The sequence below is a fragment of the Pseudopipra pipra genome, chromosome 9, assembly GCF_036250125.1.
Source record: "Pseudopipra pipra isolate bDixPip1 chromosome 9, bDixPip1.hap1, whole genome shotgun sequence".
Taxonomy (NCBI): Eukaryota; Metazoa; Chordata; class Aves; order Passeriformes; family Pipridae; genus Pseudopipra; species Pseudopipra pipra.
Window position 1 is genome coordinate 23,407,275 of NC_087557.1, and position 21,752 is coordinate 23,429,026.

Here is a 21,752-nt window from a genome sequence, read left to right on the forward strand (position 1 = left end):
TAATTTTAAGTTCTCACTTAAAATTGAAAACCAAATGATAATTGGAAAGTTAAAGCAATAGCACAGAAAATCCCCTCCATAAATAGCAAACAAAATCAATCAGTATTTCAAACCTAGCAGTAAGTTAGACAGAGCAGATATACAAAGTGCAGATTTGCATAACAAATCCTTATTTCTTGATTATATGGTTACCCAAAGACACGGTATAAGTAAAAAGGAGAGCCTTTCTCTTCTTCCCTGCCATGAAGGAAATGAGGCTTCAAAAGAAATGGGTGAGCAGAGTCAATGGAATGGCATTTAACAGCTTGTTAAACATTTAAATTAGGAATTTTACATGTGAACCAGCAATCAAATTTTTATGAGAAACCCTATTATATGCTGCTCACCTATTTACGAAACAGGCTGCCTGCAGATATTGTTGAACTTTCAACTCCTGGAGGGCAGAGTTCAAAACTCAGCTGGATTTGACCCTTGACAACCTGATCTAATGTACAAGTTTGTCTCACAAGGAGAAGGGTGTTTGGAACAGGTGACTTCCAGAGGTCTTCTCCAGCTGAAGTCATGCTGTCATTCTAAAATTCAAATTATGGAAGAGAATAGGAACCCAGACTATTTTAGATCTTCAGAAATACACTGATTCTATCTTGCTGTCAGTACCTATCTGAAGTAATATAACTTGTTTTTCCATTGAATAACTACATTTATTGGTAAGTACAATTTATTTCCCTCCAATAATGACTCTGTCCATGTAAGTTTTAAAGAATTAACAATTACCAGACAAAACAGTTGCAGAAGCAAGTGATCTAAAAAACTTCTCATCTGCCCACCACCTCCCAAACAAGGTGTTTGGTGTCTGACTCCTCCCCATTAAGAACCCCCTATTGTTAACAACTGGTTAAAAGAGAAAAAGGTATCATAGCATTCTCTCCCTCATCCCTTCTTTCCTCCTACAACTTCTGGAATGTCCCTCCCTTTCAGGACATATCAAAACTTAAGGACCAGACTCTACAGGGCACATCTCAATCCCAGTGTTTGCAGGTAGGCAGGAGGAAGTGGGGCCCAGCAGCACATTGGGTTAGATCCCAGTTAGAGGTCTCCCAGGGAATCTGTGGGATCCCTAGTAATGCTGGGCAAGTAGACAGGAGGGTCATCCTAGGAAAGGGTTTACGTGATGGTCTGGGGTTGAGTACACAATTCTCATGCTAACAGTCCTGCCAAATTAGTCCCTTCAAACACAACCCTTTTTTTGGAAGGGGTAAACAAGAGGGCAACAACAAAGTAGCACAATTGAAAATACATATTATGAGCCTTATTTTCACAAGAGAACTGCCAGCATTAAGGGAGTTTACATGTTGTTTCCTTGTCCACCAAATTAGGAGTCACACATACCACTAATGCATTTGCATTCAAAACTTGTCCATGCTGGAAAGTAATTCAGCCTAATTTAAACCAGTTCTTTAAAACTCAGATAGGATGAAAAGATTGCATCATCCTTAGAAGAAGCATACCAAAAAAATTCAAATACATTTCTCGAATAAAAGCATTACAATAATAGCTCTGCTGGGGGAGGAAGAGAGAAAGCTGTACAGAGCAGACTTCCTTATCTTTTTGAAGACACTTCTGCTACATTCTTCATCTAATTAGGATTCCAAGTCCAACTAAAAATTCTTATGTAAGTTAGTTTAAAGAAGTCAATAAGAATGTTGTGGATGGAAGGAAAACATCTCATCAAAAACACATCCCCTGTCTACAGCATCTTTGATTTTGTCAAGTAGGAAATTGCCTGTAAGGACCACTACTCATAAGCCACTAAACAAGAGCACTTTTGTGGCAAAAACAACCCTATTCTTTTTCCTCTGCTAGATTTTTAAGCACTATTTAAAGCTCAGAATGTAAATGTCTCAAGATTTAAGTTTAAAAGCAAATATATGGGTTCTGGAAAGCATATGAACCTTCCAGGAAGTCAGAATACTGCAATTCTTATAAGAAAAATTCTGGGTTGCAAAACACAACATGTTTGGCAAACACTCTGTAGTTACAGATATTATCAGGTCTCCTAGGAAAATAGAAAGTTCAAAAACCAGAAGTATTTACACGCTGATGTAAAATTCTGTCTTTAAAGCATAGGTCACGATTCTGAAACCTCACAAATACTAAGTATATCCCAGACTACATTTTGTTTACCTATAATCTATTCATTGATCTATGATCAACATAGACAATGCATATGTTCTGAGGTGCTTATCCACTATCAACAGCTATTTTGTTAGCAAAATCTGAAAATAGCAACATGCCTGCCAACACTATGCCCTTCCAGCAGCACTCGAAATACATCTATACAGGATATATTATTAATCTAAAAGAATATGTTCTCAGTTTTTTGCAAGAATTCTTGACTCACAGTAGAAGCAGCATTAAAAAGCCAAGCAATAACAATATAATATACTTAAGAGAACAACACACTTAACATATAAGAAAGTTTTACTCTACCTTTCATTCTTGTTTGCAGCTTTAGAAAGGTCATATAAAAATCCTGGTTAATGTAATACTAAGTGATCCCCTACTATCAACACAGTTTCACAAACACGTGACACCAGCATAAACGAAGGGAAAACAAATCAGTTCCCCTGTTGTTTACTCTCACCTTTACTCTGCTCTTTCTTTCGAGTCAGCATAAACACTTACCGTGCCACACAAGCAACTCAATGTGAAAACTAACTGAGGTTAAAACTAAACTTGGAAAGGGAGTGCAGCAGGAAAAGTAGTTTTAATTTGTGCTAGTTCTAAATCCAGTTCCAAATTCAGGTCTTCTTGCTACATTGCCTCTTCCTTTTTGCTACAAGTAAGACAGGACTGCTTACAGTAGGAGTACCAACTCCCACATGTTGGGAAGCCCTGGTGTATCTTGGTGTTTAAGCCATTGTATCACTCTTCACAGCAACTATCACAGATCCACTTCTCAGAATAGTTTTCTTACCCTACTGTCTGCTATTGAGGAAGTAAACATCATATTTAAATTATGGAGCTGTCGAGCTACAGAGCAATTAATTTTTTATTTAATTCCTTTCACTTTTACAGTGGTAAGAAATTGCTCACCTTTGTACTGACAGTAATTTCAATTCCTTTGTCTGTACAGAGTCCAGTCAGAGGCTGAAATAGTTTAGGGTAGGTCAAATAAGAACGTTACTGTGTTACTGTGGTCCTGTAAGACACCAGTTATCTTGCAACGGGTTTTCACACTGGAGAATTCCAGAACCAAAAAGTACTTGTAACACTAGGGTGCCATTTGAAAGACAGTGAGGAAAGCAGGGTATTTACACTAAACAGGACAACTAGAAGCATGTCCTGTCTGAGTGGGACTGCTGGCTGACATAAGATGCTGCTGAGGAACTAAAGAAAATTTGACATATCTTATCACCTCTGCTCAAACAACAAACCTAAGCTATAATATACCTTCACCCCATGAACACCCTCCCTCTTATCTTCTGGGGGTATGAGGCAACTGATGTGCTGCCACTGCAAAACTACTGGCCTGGTAATGCCTCAGCAGCAACAACCGGGGGGGATAAGGGGAAAACCACTAGTGGGTTCAGAATGGTACTTCCAGTAGTATTGCACCATCTGTTCAAGGACTTTTCATCAGACAAAGCTCATACTAGAACAACTATGTGTATTTTTCGCAATAGCTTTACCATAAGTACATACGAAAACAAAGCGAGCAGAACAACAGACTTTAGTTTCAAAATTCAGCCAAATTAGGCTACAAGCGTATCTGAAATGTTTCCTCCCTATTGTTGTTCCCTTTGGATACAACACTACTAATTGTCAGCCCTCTGGGCAGCCTGGTTCCCTTTATTCATTCTGTGTATTTATGACTCAGTTCCTTGCCTGTAGCTCATTCTTGCTAGTTTAGGCTTTGAGGAGCAGGGGAGAAAGGGGGTGCAGAAGAAGTGTGTTTTATTACATGTTTCAAAAGTGTTTATATTATAAAGCCTGAAGGACAACACAGTAGATCATTTAGGCAAAAATAAAATCAGCAAGACTAATCAGACTAGAGAACACGCAGACACCATTTCACCTTTCCACCTCGCATTAACTCGTAATCCTTCCTGATTTGGTTGACTCAACACACGAACCACCTGGGTTTCAGTACAGTTTCTCACATTTCAGATGTAAAGCAACTTTTAAGTCTGACTTTCCGAACTTGAATACTCTCATCCCAGAACAGGCAGACTGAAAGCAGCACGAATATACGGGAAAAAAAGACTCAGAAAAGATACATTATTTTGGACAAAACCACATGCATAAAGGTTTTGTATGACAGACAATCACGTCTTTCTGTTTGCGACAGAAACTAAGAATTCAAGAAAATGGCCTTACAGAAAATAATCTCTGCCGCGGCACTCAAACCCCTCCATCCCGCTGAGCCAATAATCCCCAAAGAAGCCGTTTGACTTTTTTTGCCCAAAGGAAAGCGAAAGCACACCGAGCGCCGTTTTGTTTAAACGCTATTGAGGGCAAGGCGTGTTTGTGTACACGGGGCTCCTGTATCCGGCTGGGAGCATCCCTGCGGGCGCACGGGACCCGCCGGCGCTCGCTGCTCCCGGTCCCGCCATCCCGGGGGCTCCGCGCTCCCGGTCCCGAAGCCGCCGCGGCCAGAGGGGCGGGCGCTCGCTCGCCCGCCCGGGAGGCGCCGAGGGGCTGCCCCGAGCAGGGTGTGCCCCGGGGGGCTCCCGCAGCCCCGGCGCCCGCCTCCGCCCGTGCCCGTGCCCGGCCGCCCCTACTCACACCGGCCATCCCTCGGTGGGCGACGCGCGGGGAGCGGAGCCGAGCTCAGGAGCGGGGCCGCCCGCCCGCCGGGCCCCGCTGCGCCGCCTCCAGCGGGCCGGGAAGGGGCGGGATGCGAAGGGCAGGGAGGGGAAGGGCAGGACCCCCCGGCCGCGGCCCCGCCGCGCGTCACGAACAAGGCGGCCGGAGATTGGCGAGGGGGCGGCCCGGCCCCGCGGAGCAAAGCGAGGGAGGGGCAGCGGGCGCTGGCAGAGCCCAGCAGGGCCACGCCGGCCCTGGAGGCACTGCGGGGGCTGTGCCTGGGTTTGCCCCGCGCTCGGCCCAGCAGCCACCCCCCGAAACTTCGGCCCCTGTTCGCTCCGCCTGCACGTCCCACCGGCACCTCCCACAGCAATGGAGACCCCTCTCCCTAACCAGTAAAAGAATGAGGTTTGGCAAGGATATATTTCATTCTTAAATCAGTGCCTGCTCAGCCATCTGTGGAGATGGCAAACCTGGGAAGTTCCCGAGTGGGGGTATAACTGAACGCTGTTCCAGCTACTACACAAACAAGGGCCTCAGAAACAGAAATGTTACGTGACCGATGAGGAAGGTTCATGAAAACGAGTGGTGAGCGCACAGCAGTGGCCCACAACATACCACATTCAATGGTAAACATATTTACGAGAGAGGAGGAGATGTTTCTTAGTAAGCAGTTCTGAATTTCTAATTATTCCCTCGAACATTACTAGATAAATTACTGCCTTAGGCTTTTTTATCTGAATATGCTTTACTCATTTGAAAAACTCAAGGAATGTCAACAGTTATGTAATGGGAAACAGTTCCATTATTAGTTACAATCATGAAATCTATTTCTGCCAGTAAAACTACACTCACCATTTCTAGAGAGCATAGAAGTGTACATTTTGATAAAACCAACCTGTACTCCAGTGTTTCATTCCTGTGCTCTGTACCTCCAAGCCATAAAAAATCTTCTGGTGGAGGAAATGGCACAGATTCCTTTTACTTCATTTTAGACCCTAAACCACTCGTGGTATTCACTTTCTAAACTAAGGACAGGGAAAGAGGCATCCCTTGGGAAGGGGCTCAGCTCTTCTACCTCCACATGTTGTTCCCTAGATAATCTCTCTCTTCACACCCACTGCAGTCCGGGGTTCTTTGGTCCCTGGTCAGCTACTGTGTCCAGATGGAGAGATTACTTCTAAAATACCCATGGCACGTTACTAGGGATACAAAGCTGATTGTCAAACAGGAATTCTTATCCGGGGATCTGCTATCCAGTAGAAAATTTATAGTGGTCTTTTATAAATCAAAAAAGGTGGAAACCTACTCTTTAACAGGCAAGTTGACTGGGACTGCACAAGTGCCTAAAGTTGGACAGGACAAATTCAGGTTTGTTCCAACTCTTTACACTGGGCAAATGTCATCTAAATCTATCTTTATGTGATATTAGGGCATTTTACTATGTATTTCTTCACACAGGGTCAAATGTTAAGAGATCTAATTCTCTTGTCATATTCCAAAAGCACCCCAAACCTTTATTGAACACAAATAGTGCATACCTGCTTTAAGATTCCTACACTGTCATCAGACACCTTTGTGGTACAAACCAAGTATGAGAAAATCTCTTTCATGAGAGTTTGGGTTTCTCTCCAGGGCAAAAATAAATGTTTAGCAAGTCCTATAGACATGTCCAGGTCTAGAACATTTCCAGAAACTGATCTTAGATCATAGAACCATAGAATATCCTGAGCTGGAAGTGACCCACAAGGATCATCTAGTCCAACTTGTACAACTAGATAACTAGTGCTAAGAACCATCCCCATTGCAACTCATCTGTCCTTAGGACCAGAAAACTACTGATATCCAGCTTACACAGTTGGATTCAAACACAAGCTATTTATTTACCATTCTTGTCATCCAGAGAGGTTCAGTGCTGCTGTCTCATTTTAATTTCAAAATTAGGTGACGTACAAGCACACAACAGGCTCGACCCAAAAAGGACTAATTCCTAGTTTTACTCAAAAAACCCAAACTACATGTATAACACTAAGTCTGGAACCTTATTACAAATATAAATCCTAAAAAAATATGAGTTAATGCTAACTGTATATATTATGAGTTAATAAAGGGAAGTCTTATACTAACTTCTCATGATAGAAAGACAAGAAAATAGTACCAGACTTGAACCTAATCTCAGATACCCAAACTGATGTTTTACTGTATCTGATTGTACAGGCTATAGAACAAGCAGATATTATATAGGACTTGTTTGATATTAGCAGTTGTGCCATTCATTGCTTTGAAAAAAAGAAAGTAAACCAAGTCAAAAGTGAAAGTGAAACTTGCCTGAAGCTGGAGGGTATGGCGGAGAATGGTGTCCTCTAAAGCATGGATCCACTTCTCCCTCTCATCTGCATCTCGAGCTGAAAAAGTATCAAAAAGATATAAATTATATGTAGTCTTATATACTAAAAGCCATACACAAACAGATCTGATGTCCACACTAAATATGGAAAGTTGCCAAGGGCACAGTTTGTTGTGTTCAACAAATTCTTCAGTGGTTACAGCTCTGTCTCTTGTCTGGCTGTAACAGCAAAGAGGGTTTGCACAGACAGTCCTCACTTAATTCATTAAATCCTCTTTGAATTTTCATATTTACAAGAAGCTGTTCAACCTGTAATAGATTATCCATTAATTCTACTTCAGTGTGGACACAGTAACTCAGAATAAGTTAGCCTTTCAGGTATGGATTCATTAGACAGGGCAAACACCTCTAACAGGTCACCAGTGTGAATAATGAAGCACAAAGAATAACCTGAAGTATATAATAAACATTTTTTAAACTCAAGACAATCCTACTCTAAAACCAAATAGAACCTAAATTATATGTTAACAACACACAAAAGAACATTTTCATACTTCTGCAATAGACCACCAGACAGTTTTAATTAAGAACCCAAGTCAGCATATATTATATATATAAAAGAGTATTATGATTCTCAGTTGCAGACAGTGATAATTAAGAAAGCAATATATTAAGTGATGATTAAAGGGGGATTACAGGACTGGGGGCACAAAAGAGAAGAGGAGCTGGAGGATAAGATGAAGAACAGATCGAAACAGACTAAGGACTATCATCACTTTTTTTTTACCCAGATACCTCTTTTCTTCACCCCTACCTCCTGTACAGACACACCACCTTCACTTCACTAGTTTGAAAGAGTTCCTTGCTGTGCTCTAAGAGTGTTTAAAAAACACAGGAGCAGAGAGTCAGTGGACTCCAGGTAAAGAAAGAAGAGAAAATTCCCCAGGCATTAAACAGACTGTAAACAAACTGGCCTATATATGGATTTAGAATACTTATTGACAATTGTTTCTAGTTCCTCATTCAAATGGTATTTAAAAGAAACAGGAAGCCTGTTAAAAGCAAGGAAAGCTTAAGTGAGCTAGCACCTATTATGAATCAGAGGGCTGAGATTCCTATCAGACTTATTTGTTAAGGAGTTCAGAGGAAATATTTTTAGGTTATACTGAAATGTACTCTCCAGTTCAAAATGCTTTGTTTCAATGTTCCCTTTCTCACTCTAATGTTTCCACTGCTTTTATTCTTTGGAATCTGCAGCTCAAACCTGGATAGGTTTGAGACCACAGGTCTTCAAAACATGTAGATTTTTCTACGCTCCCCAAAGAAAATAGTATCAAGATAAACACAGTGCATTGTGTTTACTTCAGTATATATACACTAATTATTCCAAGTTAACAAAACCATCAGGAAAGAATTGACAATGTATGTGAGAGATAGGTAAGAATGTCTTTTTAATACAGAAATTTGGTCCAAGCCTAACCAATGAGGTAGCCTCACAAAGCAGTGGGGCAAAACTTCCATTACATACAAAGTAAAAGTTTGAAACCTGTCTAGGTTTTTTTTTTTTTTCCTAAAAATACACGTTTTCCCAGATACAAGTCAATCCCTACTTATTGTTCTTTTAAAATAGTAAAGCACGATCAATTGCCACAGGTATTCTGGTAACAATACCATTAACCTGCACAAATTAAAACTAGACATAAAGGAAAGTGGCTTCCCAAAGTGCTTTCAGATGCACAGAGGAAGTCTGCAGGAAGAAGTTAAAGTAATTAAATGCTGCTTAGAACAGCAGGTGAATAACTTTTCTGCAGGGACTGCAGCAAGTATTAAAAAGCTGGATTTGCCATCTGTAATACTCTCAAAAGCTCACTAGAGATAACTTCTAATTTACGGGGTTCTACCCACTAGTGATCTGTACTTTAATTGAGAAGCTGAAGTAGGTGCTGAGGACAAGTGTATAATGCAGTGAAAGCAGACAGGAGGGAGGGACAGAGGCCCCGTGAACCTTGCCCAGTGACTGCATTAGCCCAAATACATCCTACAATGTGCAAATTATAATTTTTATTTTTTTTCTCATTATGTACACACATGCACACACAAACACCCTGCTCTTTTTGCACAGTATATCTTACTCTTTAATTTCAATTACTGAATTAGTCAATTAGAATCAATTTTAATGCTTATTAGCTTCTTTGGTTCTGCTAATCAAGAACAGGCCCCTTTGCTTAGTCCTGCCAGACATATTAATTAAATTGACGCATCTTATACCAGTTAATACATATATAACATATATAGTTAACTGTATCTATCAGTATTTGAGATGTGTGACAGTGGTTAACATATTTCAGTGTGTGTAAAGTTTCTTGGTTGTGTTTTCTGTTTGTTTTTCTGGTTTTCTGTGTTTGTTTTTTTTTAATCTTACTGGAGAACTGGGGTACCAAGGAGCTCCTAAGTAACTCACAGGCTACAAAAATCTCATGTTAAAGGTTTTTTTCCCATGATTATTGAAACTAAAAAAGAAACAATTAAGCTGCAGACCAGTGAATTAATCCTTGTATTGCAGCAGAATTCCTGTGATCTTCCATACTGGCAGCAAAAAGAGGTCACTGTATTAGCTAAATACTAATCTCAATATACAGTAGCCCATTAATAAAGGTTATCACATCATGACTTGTATCTGAACCCGCAGCAGAACAGAGAGGCCTCACAGCACCAGGGGAAACCTACAAACCAACCAATCCCTACGGCTCGAACACGGAACTGACTTTCCCATGCTCATAAATAAACTACATTTTTGAAGCTTCTATTCCTCTAATGACCCCTTTATAGCTCTTTCTACCAGGGCTCAGCAGAAGGAGAAAAGCTGTATTTTTTCCTCATGTACTAGACATTGCAAACCTCTGGCATAGCATGATCAATCCTTAGGGAGAACAACATGAATCTCATCAATCCTGCTACTCAGGCCACGATAAATCCAGGAACACTGCCACAAGAAGACTGCTTACTGCACAGAAAACACACAGCATCAGAACCTTTTAAGCACTCTCTGTGCAGAACACTGGATTAACTTTCAGACCATCTATCATCAACAGCAGATCCTCCTGGCTCTCCTCCATAGAATCTTTTAAGAAACCACGGAGAAAACAGTAGGATGCAGTTTTTAGTAAAGCGAGCTGCAAGAAAAGTTATATTAAATCTAATCAAAATGGCTGCTGTGAGATTAGGTGCAAGTAAAAGCTCCCTAATGGTAAAAGCAATTTAGAACTGAACAGCTGCCAAAAGATCACTGGTGAAAAAAAAAAAATCAATGGACATTCAAAAAAGAGATTAGCCAACACACTCAGAAACAATTTATGGGAAAAATCTACACACAATGGTCAGAGATCATTATCCACCCATCTGTAGGGAAAGCTAGATATGCAAGCTGGTTTTCATTTAAAGAAGGCAACTTTGGCCAAAGAAAAAGCTCTAATATATTTTCAGGTAAAAATTAGTGCTGCACACAACAAAATATCCACTCTGCATCTGCAAATGCTGGAGGCTTTCTTCAGCAGGTAGGGGACAAGAACATATTTGGGATAAGCCAATTATTATCTACTCAAAACAATTACACTAGTATCTGTGCTCATTAAAAACTGGAGGAATGATATCTGGTCCCTCCTGGCACAAAACTTCTAGAAAGAGAAGGGCAGGGGGCAAGAGAGAGAAACAAGTTGCTTTTCCCCAGGCTGACTCTAGAATAAGAGTATGACAAAAGACAAATAAGAAACACTGAGACATCTATGTGAGGAAATAGCTAGCACTTAAAAACATATAAGTGCTAGTTCAGCTGTTTATAAGTGATTAATGTTTTTAATGCTAATTAGAAATTAAACAAAGGAGCCCACTGCACTACATGAATATTCATTGTGGTTCTTAGTCTCAGGGGTTAATGCAAGAGTTACCTGGTCAGCTGAAATTCAAGTTGTACTAGGGCATCAACTATCCACAAAAATAGCAATGCTATATCTGCAGTTGAGAGGACACTAGCACTCCCTGTGCTTTTCTCTTTTTTAAGTGCCAGAATTATTAATTCAGTTTTTACTGCAATTTAACAGTGAACATTTGCATGTGGAACAAGCTAAATCCACACAGAGCTGCATAATCACTGCTATATGCAAGGGACTGGAATCATTAGTGGCTGAAACGTTGCAAATTTACTGTGATTAGGTCAGTTAAGCTATTTTTACTTTTTTTTTTTCAATAGAATTAGTATTTATGAGCTAGATTACAGTTTGTTCCATATGCTTAACCCCTCACTCCTCTGTGTCTGTGGTGCATCCTTTGAAAGGCACCTGTATAATTTACTGTGACATCTCAGGCACATCAGAGACAACCACGGGGTACTTAACATGATCACAGTCCTATTTATAACTAATTCAGTGAAAGACACTTGAAAAGCATGTCATAGCATTACAGTGAGTTTGATAACAATATTTTTAAAGATGTGCCTTTTTTTGTGATCTGTCTGGTTGAGCTTATTTGAAAGATATTTTAACATCCATTTTATACTAAAAAAAATCCAAACTGTTTCCTAGAGGTGTTACAAAGAAAGAAAAGCAATTATTTGACCAAAGAGAAAATCACAGAGTGAAAAAAAATACTAAAACCAAGAATCACTGCTTCTACTGAGGAATTTCTGCAATTCAGAAAAAATTGTGCTTTAAAACTCCCTTTTGTTTTACAAAATAGCCCTTTATCTCTGATTTTCCCAAACTGCCATGTCAGATATGGCAGGGATTGTAAAAGGTTCTATTCTATGAGGATAAGAAGGCAAATGAAATGCAACTACGTTAAATGCTCTCTGCCTCTATTAATTTCCCAAATAGAGAATAAATTTTGTAATTTGGAGTTCCTATAATATTTACTTTGTTGTGTAGAGATTATATGTGTTTATATAACGTATACCAAATGTTAAAGTACAGCATAAAACAGATTACTTTTTCCAGCCTAAGCTTTGATGGCATCCAAAGATTAGATAAAAACAAGTTAAATGACTGCTCCACGATACAGCATTTCCCACCAGCATTTCTAGGTCATGCACAGCAGTACTTGGAAGACAGAATACACAAAACATATCACCTCAGAACCAGCATACTGGTGCTTTTTTTTTTGTGTTCATCTACATGGGCATTAGGATGAAAGAAAAACCTCAAGAACTAGTAAAAAAAAAATCACTAGATTACTTACAAATACATCACACTGTCAAAAAATGAAATGCATATTTTATTTTCATTCACTGTGACCTACTTACAGGCAGAACTCAGTAAGAAAAGTCTATTACACCCACAGAGTCAATAGAGTCAATTATGCAGCCTTCATTCTGAAAAAACTTCCACTGATTTGTATGCAAAATTCCTCTATTTTCTCAGCCAAGTGCAGAACTAATGTAGTATCTTTACACACAAATAACCAGATGATAGAGATGAAATTCTGACTATATTGAGATCAATAGGATTTTTGCCACCAGTCTCATTGGTGGGAGATTTTATCAGTAGTGCTCAATGAGGTGGAAAAGTCACACATCAAAGGACTGTTCCATGACTAAATAAATTGCTTTTTAAAGTCACTGAAAGGGCTTTCGAACCATAGAAAAACATGCAAGATGAAGCAGCACTTCATACAAGCCTACCAAAACACTAGTTTCATTGCTTACAAATACCCTTCTAACACATGCAGCTCCCACATCTGTCAGTAAGTTGAACCTTATTTCCTCTATATCACAGTTTTGGAGTTGTCACAAGCATTATTCTCCTCCTGATGCCATTCTCCACCCACACCTATAAATCAACCTCCTTTTGTTCTGCAGGTGTCTGACTGGCCTGATCTCCCTGTCCCTACAGAAGACTCCTGTGGAGCCACAAGACACGATGTCATTAGACTTGCCCAAAATAAAAGCATCCAAAGGTCTCCCGTGTACAACGCATTAGTAAGATTAATCTGTGATCTCAAGAAACCAACTGAACTGCTCTTTCACTGTTACCTAAGCTCAAAAGATTTTTTAGTAAGCTTTATAATCAACCCATAAATGTACCTTTGGGTGGAAAGGTATGTTTACATACCTTTTGTGTGACAAAGGAAATACACAGTCAAGTTGCTATTAGTTCTCTCTGGAAATTCATGCACAATGTGTAATTTTGTAATTAAACAATTCTCAACGTAGGACAATCTGCAAGTATCTGTTTTTTCACTAGAGAATAATATTTAAATATTAATAATAGTAACACTAAATAATATTTCATATGGTATATTCAGTGAAAATGGCTTTTAAGGTATGTTTGCATTTAAAATCAATCACAGAACCACAGAATGGCCTGGGTTGGAAGGGACCTTAAAGATCATATCATTCCAACCCCCCTGCCACGGGCAGGGACACCTTCCACTATCCCAGGTTGCTCAGAGCCCTGTCCAACCTGGCCTTGAACATTCCAGGGATGAGGCAGCCACAGTTTCTCTGGGCAACAAGTTCCAGTGCCTACCACCCTCACAGTAAAGAATTTCTTCCATTGCAGATCACATTGATAGAGCTCAAAAGCTACTAATGTGAGGTAGAAACCATATTTTGGTTTGAACTAAAAAAATTGAAATAGAAATAGAAAAAGAAAAATATAGCCATTTTCTTAGCCAATAAATAGCTCTCAATTTAACAGGTTAAACTCAAGTTTATTGCTACTTGGAATGTCATGTTAACACGGAAGGAAATGAGTGTTTAATCCCTCCCCTCCTTAGAGTGAGACCTTTTCTAACCATTTCTCTCCTTCCAAAACAGTTGCCAATAGATACAATTGAGATAACAGACTCATACTGATGCCAAAAGTAACAAGCAATAAATATACTCTTTCTTCCAGAGGAAGGAAAAGAGAAAACAAATGGATGCCTCACACAGACACTGTTTCAAGGTATTATTTCTTTGCTACTCTGAAGTTTAACATACATTTTGAAATCTGCAACTTCAACCTCAAGAAATGGAAACCCAAGAAGTGTTTATGTATGACAACAACTGAGTGCAGAGAGTCCCATTAAAAGTGGGAAACTCTAGGGATGAGTATAGACAATTATAATACAGGATGCTGCAGGTGCAAGAAGGAGTTGTGTGAAGCAGGAAAAGCACAACCATGCACTGCTCTCTGTGCTCTGGTCACAAGTTCCAACTGCTCAAATTATCAGTGTAATACATCAATAGCAAAAAGAGGGTAGATGGAAGAGAGAGGGAAGGACAGAAAAATCACTGCAAAAGCTCTAGTTTTGCAGTATTGCCAGTCAGTGGAGGATGAGATGAGGCCCAGAACTTTGTGCAGCCCAGACCTGGTCAGGTAAAAGGAGGAGGACAGGTAGCTCAGCTCTGGTGTTACATGTATGAAGAGAAGACTGGAAGCTTTACTCAGCATAGCTGCTCATCCTCCTCTGCAATATAAAAGCACAGTTGAGCATAGCATAGGGGAATTCACTGTTGCAGCATCACCAGAACCCTAAAAGACCCTGCAAACATTAGCTTAGGACAAACGATGCAGTCACAGCACTAAACATCACTGAGGAAACCAGCACAGACCAGGATTTCACACCAAAATCTCTCACTAGGCATTTTTTTGCAATGTAGGCATTTAATATCAGATTAAAAAGTTCTCAAAACCTTTTTTGGGAAAAGGTTGCAATTTATGAATCATTATTTAAATTGGGTAATGTGATACACTAAAGTGTCTCTTCATACCACAAGGGCAACCAGTTTCCTGTCATCTATTTAGTGGACAATGTCAAGGTTTTGTAGAAGACTATAAATATTGACTATTTTCCCAAGTAGTGGGGAAACACAGGTATAGAACCACTATAATTAATTTTGATACTTAATACAAATACTTAAAATCTCAAATTCTGATACAGCTCAGCAACTAAACCCTTTGTGGACCTCAGTATATCCTTAATAATAACTGTCTCCCACATTAACAAAAATTCCCTGCTTTTGTAACATTAAGGCCTCTTGCTGTGCATATCTCCCTTTTTCCTCAGCTGGGATGGTAGGCAGACATAAATCAAGCTAAAAACTAGGGAAGGATGGGAAAGAAGGTGAAATCTACCTTTAGCAGCTGACAGCTTTCATGTAACAGGAGAATAAGTTGCACAGCAACATTCATGCTTCATTTCTCAGATACTTTTGTGGCAGGCATAGGAAAGGAAAGACAAAAGCTAAAGCAAAATCATCTCAGATCAATGCACTGGACTGCTTCCAATCTTTCAATCCTTTATTACACAAAGCAGGAGACAAAACTGATTTGCCTTCCAAGGAACTGTACTGCAGGCTGTAAAAATAAGAGCTGGGTTTTTCAGGTAGGAGTTAAAAAATCTGAATTCCTTTTTCCTGCACACAATGTGCATTTAGTGCAGGATTTCAGTCCAAATAAAAGCTATTATGGCTTCAGGTTAGACAGCAAATCAAACATCAGGAAGAAATACAACAATAACCTTGCTGGACTCTCTTGAACATCATGTTCCCACTCTTGAATTTAAGCCACAAGCATCCCAGTGAGCAGAAGGAACAGCTAAGTGATAGGAAGGAGAGAAGAGCTGAATTTCCAAATGGAAAGAGCTTATAGTCTGGTGATGATATGAAGATGTTAAAAGAAAAACAAAACCAAACAAACTCCCCACAGTGTTTGAAGGTTATGGAACATGTACTACAGCAAGGAAAAATATATTATCAAGAAAGAGTTTCTGACAGGAAGGTAAATTAAACTAAGAGCATTATCCCAAATATCTTATAGCAACTTGAATGGATTTTTGCATCTAACTGAACAAACCAACAAGGGAATGCTTTGAGATCTGCCTAATTCAGAAGCCTTACAAGCAAACCATGAAACTGGATATAGAGCATGACCAAAGGAGGACCAATCGGGAGATAAAATACATAACTTTTAAATACCTTTTAAAATTTCTGAGGTCATTCTGCCTCCACTCACCCTCCAGTGTGTACAGGTATCAATACAGCTGTCCATAACAATAACATAAAGGGGGAAAAAATCTGCTGGGCACTCTGGCAGAGCTAAAGTTAAGCTGACAGTAAAACCAAAACATGCTGTTTGTTTTACTGCCTATATCTATTCAATTCACTTTTTTCCTTTATAACTAGGTAATAAATATATGGATCCCATTTGGGATGTACCCAGTCATCATTCAAAACCTACACCGTATTTGTAATAAAAAGTTCTTAATTTTTACTAATGTTCAGTACAGGGGTGGCCACTAGGAAGCACAGTTGAGAACAGAAGAGAGGAAGACTCTCACAGGCAGCAATAAAATATGAACTATACACGAGCAAGACTCAAAATTTATCATTATCCAGTGACAAGCAAATCTTAGTGGGAGATGCTGGAGATTTAGCACTTTGAAAATTCAGTTACACACATACACATATGGGATCAACATCCATGTGAGAAGTTGATCAGACACTTTAAATGACTTATTTGCCCTTCACCTCATTACTTACATCTCTAGAGTGTTAAGTCAGATGTGCACATTAAGATATAATCAATTAATCCAGTACTAAGGTTTTCCTTCTTTTCCCAAATTCAAATTCTATCACTGCCTGCCAGCAAAATTTTACCAATCAGTACTCAAAGTCTGAGTGAATGTAAATAGTTTTCTTTTGGAGCCTGAAAGAAAAACCGTTCCACTGCAGATGGGACCCTAACTTAGATACAGATCAGCAAATCTTTGAAATCGTGGGTTTTTAAAGTTCTGGTTTTTTCCCAGGGAGGCTCCAGGTTGTTTGGATCCCTGGCTGACTTTGAGAATGAAGGAGGCAGTAAGGAGGAAAGAAGTGACTGTATCTTTAAAAAAGTTGCCATTTCTGCAGCAGTCTTCTCTTGTTGAAGACTTCTTTTGTAAAGGGTGAATGTATTTATAGCTATGACTATCCTGCAGAAGAAATGTTCTATCTGGATCAGGTATAAAAAATCTCAGAAAGAAATTGTTAGGAATATTGTATGTTTTCTTGAATTATTCCCAGAATCTATCCTATATAAGTCTGTGTAACACTGAATTAATTTAATATAATGAAAAAATGTTTTGTATAAATATGACATAAGGGTTGCATGAGGTGAGAATACATTTAGAGTGGCTGTAAGAACTACAGATATAGTTCTGCTGAGCTTTTTTACACTGAAATATCTCAACACTAATATCTTACCTGTCTTTTTACATTTTTTACAATAAAACCACATATATTAACACTTTGCTTGTAGCATTACAATTTCCTGGATATCAGCAACGTTACCTTCATAATATGCTAACAGAAAAAGCATAATACAGAAAACAGTGTACAAGATCTTAGCTGTACATTAAAAGAGCATACACAGATCCTAGGAAATGCAGAGAAATTGAGATTATAAAGCACAAGATGTTATGTGACAAAACTGGTGTTCAAAAATTATCAATATTATTGAGAGTAGAACATTACTTGTATCATATACTATCAGTTTTAAGACATCTGATCACCCAAAGGAGAATATAGCATAAAACAAACGAGATGTATTAAAAAAGGTCTATCTTAGTAACTAAAGAGGAGAGATTTCTAGATTTACCTGTATCAAGTTCACAAATATTCAGCAGTATTTAGCTTCACAGTACTGAAAGACTGCACTAGTACAGCATTCCATTACTGCATTAGCAATTAGCTTGCATTTTATCAGCTATCCTTGGGAACAGTAGATTGAAGTATTACTGTGAGCTCAGCATTATGAAGGTATGTTTATGAGGCTTAATGCAGTGAAAAGCCAGACAGCAGCAGCATTTAGGAAGAACTGTAGCACAAGGAATACAGAAGCCAGTGACAATATGGTGTACAATTAATATTTATCATTAGAAACAGTCTCACAAAAACAACAGTATTAATGACAACTCCCATTTGCAAAGCACTGATTTAAAAATATATACAGTACAACCCAAGTTATAGAATTGATTCAATTTATATATATATATTTAATATGACTGTTTAAATGCAAATGTGCTTCTTGGATATTTACAATTTTCTGCTCCATGCAAAGCAATTAAATGATTTAGTCACTACATTTTAGAGGAAAAGCAAAAAGGACTAACAAATGTTAGTTGCAAAATATTTTCATCACACTTCCCCAGGATTTTAACATTCAGAAGGCAGAAGTTCTCTAGTCAATATTAGCACAATATTTTGCCCTACTGCTGCAGATACAATAATTTAAGGAGTACATAACAATTATACAGGACCTTACCCTTTCTACCGGTGAGCCATAGCATGCAATGACGAAACATAGCAGTGGCAGATGGCATTGGTGTTAGGAAATGTGAATAAAAGGATAATAGCAGAGAAATGGTGACTGGCAGACAAGACACAGAAATGTAGATGAAATGAATGCAAGCTGGTAAATCTTGAAGCAAAGCTCCACCGTTAAGCCAAATGTTGCCTCTAGTCTCCTCGTAAGCGAGCATTAAGTTCTATTTGGATACAAATTGCAACCTTCAGACCAGTCTTGATTCTCTTCATACAGAAATGCATAATTGTATCTTGATAACGAAGATCAGAAATGTTTTGCAAGCGAAACCCATAATCAGAAGCACATTACTTTCTCCCCTTGAGTGATTTATTCTTTACATTATTAATCTCTAAATCCTGCCAGAGCTACAGTCTCTTTCTAGCACATATGTATCCACTGCAGATGTAAATCCCTGCCTAACCTGCAGCACCCCTGGATCCAGAATGTTCTCAGTGTGCTCATTCATGCTGTTCTGTTGCCAAACATTTAAAATCATCCATCAAATGCAAGTGGAATCTATTATAAGAAAAAAAAAAACAACAATCTCTTCTTTCAGCTCACCCTGAAAATGGAAGGTTTTCTGATCAACAGTTATTGTGAAGGTGCTGTCGTCCTCATCGTCTATACCAATCACAGCTCCCTGTGAAACAAAGAACACAATCCTGATAAGGCAAGCAGTGACATCAGCAGCACACACTCTATCACTACACCACTGGAATTTAAAAAGCTTTGACAAATTAGAAGCGAACCGAAGACAGTAAAGAGCGGAAAGATTCTCTGTTTAGTCAGAGGATGCAGTCAGTTCTTTAAGATAATAAAATTTTAGTTGCAGAAAAAAAACAGTAAAGGGTCGTAAAGCTGATTTTCTGGATAATAATATGCATCTTTTACTTTTGTAATGGAGGTGGTTTTATGCTGCAGCAGCTCTCTACTACATTTCAATTTACATTTTAAAGAAGAGTGAGGAACAATATTTTATATATACTTTCCATGTATAAAAATAATAATTCATAGATACTCTACAAAAAGAAGCTCTTGACCTGATTTTATCTACCACTCTGTAATAAAAAATAAATCATTCTAGCAGAATGAATTTGGTCCATCATGTCATGTCACTGGTACACTGCATGATCTAATTTTCAGTCCCTAAGTAAATATTAACAGTAAGTAATCAGGATATATCAAAATCAACTAGCTTTGTCTTCTAATTCTTCATGAATTATTAGAAGGAAATGCAAATAAATTACAGAGTTAAAGGCCATCTGTGCTTAGCTATTTACAAATCTAACCACATTTTCATTCCCACCCCCACCCCCAACATTTAATAAATAACAGTTTCACCCAAGAGAAGATAACACTGAAGAAAGAACCATTCCAGGCCTCTGACAATTCCAATAAATTATAAAATTTAATTCAAAAATCACCCGTGGGTTTACTCAGTTTCTCTTGTTCTCCAGGAGACAGAGCATCAGGATCTGTTGTATCCTTCCCCCTCCCACAAAACAGCCAGCCATCACTGGAAGGTGCCCATATTGAAAGGGTAAATTCTGCCCTTAGTCTCAGAGTAAACAGTGAGTAACAGTACTACCAGCACCTGTCAGTCAATTCCAAGCAGTGCTTCATTTCACTCGGCCAGGTATCACACAGCAGCTGCAGAGCAGGGGTCAGGTATCACCAGGCTGGCCAAAATCTAAGGATTCTTTTGATCCAGACTTGGGGACAGAGGGATCTGAGTCAATCTTACCCACACACATTCCTCAGAGCCTCTACATGAGGACTGTGGCCAACAGGACCAGCTCATGCATGGCTGGGACTACCACAGGCCCCACAAGACAGAGTGGCAGGAACAGGTTCTATTTAAAAACAGCTCCAATCATATGTAATCCAAGGTTATATAGCAGGAAAGGATAGCTCCAAACTACTTTATTTCTTCCCTCCACGGCCAAAAATGTACCAATTAACTTCTCCAAGAGTATCTTCCATACAGGCTTTTCATGGACAGCTCTGTGTTCACTATAAAAGAGGCCCCTAAAAAAAGTGTACCCAAGCCAGTATAATTCTGAATATTTTTAGTGCTAGGACGTAACAACCACCAGCCATTACATTCAGAGACTATCTGGCAACCATGCAGTGTGCCAGTGACATGACATGATGGGTTAGATTCATTTTGATAGAATCATCTGGGTTTTATTAAACATAACAATACCAAAAAAAATGTCTGGCACTTTAAGTACATGTTTTGCTACGCAATAAATCTGAAGATCACTGCAAGTTGTATAATATAATTTTCCTCAACAGTTGTATCATAGAATTATAGAATGGTTGAGGTTGGAAAAGAGCTGTAAGATCATCAAGTCCAACCATTAACCAGCAGCACCATGTTCACCTCTAAATTATATCAGCGAGTGCCACACCAACACATCTTTTGAACACTTCCAGGGATGGTGATTCCATTACTTCCCTGGGCAGCCTGTTCCAATGGCTGATCACCCTTTCAATGAAGAAATTTTCCCTAATAGCCAATATAATCCTCCTCTTGAGGCCATTTCCTCTCATCCTGTCACTTGTTACCTGGCAGAAGAGACTGACCCTCATCTGGCCACAACATCCTTTCAGGGAAGGTCCCCCCTGAGCCTCCTTTTCTCCAGGCTAAAGATATCAAAAATCTGTAAGTGAGACACCAAGAACACGACCAAGATATTCTCCCCAGAGAATACAGGTAAAACTAATGTAAGGCTAAACATAGACTAGGACAGCCAAGTCCTGCCCCATCCTTAGTGTGGGAGAAAACTGAGGAGCAAGGAGAGCTCTCCACGGCCTGTGACCTCAGCACAAACCTGCATGAAGGGCACACACTGCAGCTGCCACACTGAGGCAAAGGGTCTGAGCCAAAAGCACAGAAGATGCTTCTGCTGTTGTGCAGACAACAGGAACAAAAAAAACTAGAGTGCAAGTTTAAGTGTATATTCCAGAAAACTTTAGGACTTAAGCATAGTGCAGATGACACTCTATAAATGCATCTTTCTAAGTACACTATGACAGTCAACAGAATTTGAAGATGAAGCTTCAGGCCTATGATATGTGTTTCAAGAGCAAAAAGGTGAGGAACAAGCTTTTAAAAATCCACTTAAGAGAAAAGGAAGTATTTTAGCCAAATTGCTTAAATTACATGTTTGTTTATGTTCACACCTACAGTAACAACTCAACAATTACTCTAAACAGAAAACCTCTTTGATAGAATTTCAGACTGCAAAAGCCCATCTGTTCAGCTATCA

The 21,752-nt window shown here is 39.1% G+C and overlaps 1 protein-coding gene across 6 annotated transcripts in view; it reads right to left on the reverse strand.

Moving 5' to 3' along the window:
- OSBPL9 (oxysterol binding protein like 9) overlaps positions 1-21,752 on the reverse strand; it is a 59,557-nt gene that overhangs the window by 27,147 nt on the left and 10,658 nt on the right. For 3 of the 6 annotated variants that reach the window (XR_010432829.1, XM_064665246.1, XM_064665249.1), the window contains exons 3-4: positions 19,039-19,117; positions 7,138-7,214 (exon numbers count right to left, since the gene is read on the reverse strand). Coding sequence is in view for 4 of the 6 variants with exons in the window: in XM_064665246.1 (XP_064521316.1) it covers positions 7,138-7,214; positions 19,039-19,117 (156 nt within the window). In the remaining 2 variants the exon portion in view is untranslated. Of the gene's footprint in view, positions 1-2,490; positions 2,515-4,788; positions 4,914-7,137; positions 7,215-19,038; positions 19,118-21,752 lie in introns of those variants that run through there. The other 3 variants (XM_064665248.1, XM_064665247.1, XM_064665250.1) reach the window with 2 other exon arrangements.